This window comes from Cyprinodon variegatus, unplaced genomic scaffold (genome assembly GCF_000732505.1).
Source record: "Cyprinodon variegatus isolate N-32 unplaced genomic scaffold, C_variegatus-1.0 Scaffold960, whole genome shotgun sequence".
NCBI classification, from domain to species: Eukaryota; Metazoa; Chordata; class Actinopteri; order Cyprinodontiformes; family Cyprinodontidae; genus Cyprinodon; species Cyprinodon variegatus.
In genome coordinates this window covers 159,958-161,960 of record NW_015151413.1, presented here as the reverse complement: position 1 = coordinate 161,960, position 2,003 = coordinate 159,958, and the positions used below count along the sequence as shown (strand labels likewise).

The 2,003-nt window shown below is 37.1% G+C and overlaps 1 protein-coding gene across 1 annotated transcript in view; it reads left to right on the top strand.

Annotated features, from left to right (window-relative positions):
* The window catches only part of LOC107100329 (guanine nucleotide-binding protein subunit alpha-13), a 20,113-nt gene that overhangs the window by 15,605 nt on the left and 2,505 nt on the right, over window positions 1-2,003 (top strand). Inside the window, exon 4 of the mRNA XM_015398778.1 lies at window positions 59-259. Within this exon, the coding sequence (XP_015254264.1) occupies window positions 59-259 (201 nt within the window). The remainder of the gene's footprint in view (window positions 1-58; window positions 260-2,003) is intronic.

Below are 2,003 nucleotides of genomic sequence, written 5' to 3'. Positions count from 1 at the left end.
TAAATGATTGATGTTTTTAGGAATCCTGTCGGGTCTAAATGCAACGCTTTCCTTGCAGGACTACCTCCCCAGCCAGCAGGACATCCTACTGGCCAGGAAACCAACCAAGGGTATCCACGAGTACAACTTTGAGATCAAGAACGTTCCTTTCAAAATGGTGGACGTTGGTGGCCAGCGCTCGGAGAGGCGGCGTTGGTTTGAATGCTTTGACTCGGTCACTTCCATCCTCTTCCTTGTCTCCTCTTCTGAATATGATCAGGTGAGATTATGTTGGGGTCATTATGGAGTGCTCTATATCTCTATAACAGTTTTTTTAATGTTCAGAGGTTGTTTAGTAGGTCTCTTTGCTCAATTTCACATCTTTGATGCCTCACTAAAGGCAAACACTGACATGATGGACTGAAGCCACCTTCCATCTAAGATCTCCTACCTTCTTATTAATTCATTTTTTTCTGGGGGGCTATGTTGTTTAATGCAACATACAGAAAGGAAGTAATCAGTTCAACAAGATCATCACTGTATGAAAGGGAGGAAATTAAATGGCTGCCCTCAGCAATGTTTTTCTGTTATAACAGAGATTAAAATAAAAAGGGAACAGATACTTTTTTTTTTTCTTTTTTCTTTTCTCTTTGTTTCTTTATTCTTTTCTTTTTTTTTCTTTTTCTCCTTTTTTTCTTTTTTTCTTCTGCTTTTCTTTTTTAGGTAAGCACTCTATTATATGCATGTTGGTGCAAAACTGACTGTATATTTTTCATGCATAAACAGTATCCGTTTTTGTAGGCTACTGTTTTTACTTGGAATTCTATTAAAACATATTTTATTTGACCAAATAAAAAAGCAATGTATAGTAACTGGATTATTATAAAAGGGAACAGATACTAATCCAGAGCTATCTGATGATTTGCTAAAGTGAAACCTTCTTTTAGAAAATTAGAGAATTTTGCTAAATAAAATGTGAAAGTCATTGCTCATTTCTACACAATCAATGCCAAATGTGAGGACAAGGTCCAAAGTATGAAGATGAGAAGGTGTCGGTCTATCCACATTTTGATCAAAGCCAATCAAGTCTAAGATGCCATTAGAGGCGAGATAAGCTATCGCCTTAATGTCTGCAATGAGATAGCTGCGAGTTTAAGTCCTCACAGCCAGAGTGAGTCAAACCTCCATCAGCCATCTTTTGTTCTGTACTGTTTGCAAGCCGGTTTCCAGGTTTGCTAATGCTAACCTTCGGTGGGGTTTTTTGTTTAAATGTTTTGGCTTGAATTTGAGAAATGTGAGGCTGAGAGGAGGCCATTTCTCAGAGCTGATGCAGAGCTACTAGAATGTGTCAAACCCTGAGCTCCATCACCCAACCTACTATTCCTATCCACGCAGAATCCTGGTGGCAAAGTTGGCATGGTAACCAGTAGTTAAATTAGAAATTTTAAAGCAATAATATTTTCACTAAAATAAATTTTTCTTCACTAAATGATCTGTGGATGTATACTTTTTTTATATGACTTGTTTTGTCAAGAAGGTTGTTGATTTATTTATTTTTTTTCTTCCTCACTATAATAACCTTTAGTATTTAACACTGACTCAGAGAGGAACTCTGAAACAGAAGTGATTTGTAGCGCTTTAACATTTATATTGAGGATATTTAGACTTGAAATTTCAAGAGAAATAGAACTATTAATGAGTTTTTGACTGATCAGTAAATCAGAATACGCTGTGTGCAGAATTATTAGGCAAATTAGTATTTCCACCACATCCTCCTTTTCATTCATGTTATCCTCCTCCAAGCTGTAGAGGCTGGAAAGCCAACTACCAATGAAGTAAATCAGGTGGTGTGCTTCTCTGTAATGAGAGGGGGCGTGGCCTAATGACATCAACACCCTATATAAGGTGTGCTAAATTATTAGGCAACTTCCTTTCTTTGGCAAAATGGGACAGAAAAGAGATTTTAAAGATTCTGAAAAGTCAAAAATGGTCAGATGTCTTTCAGAGGGGAGCAGCAGTTTGGA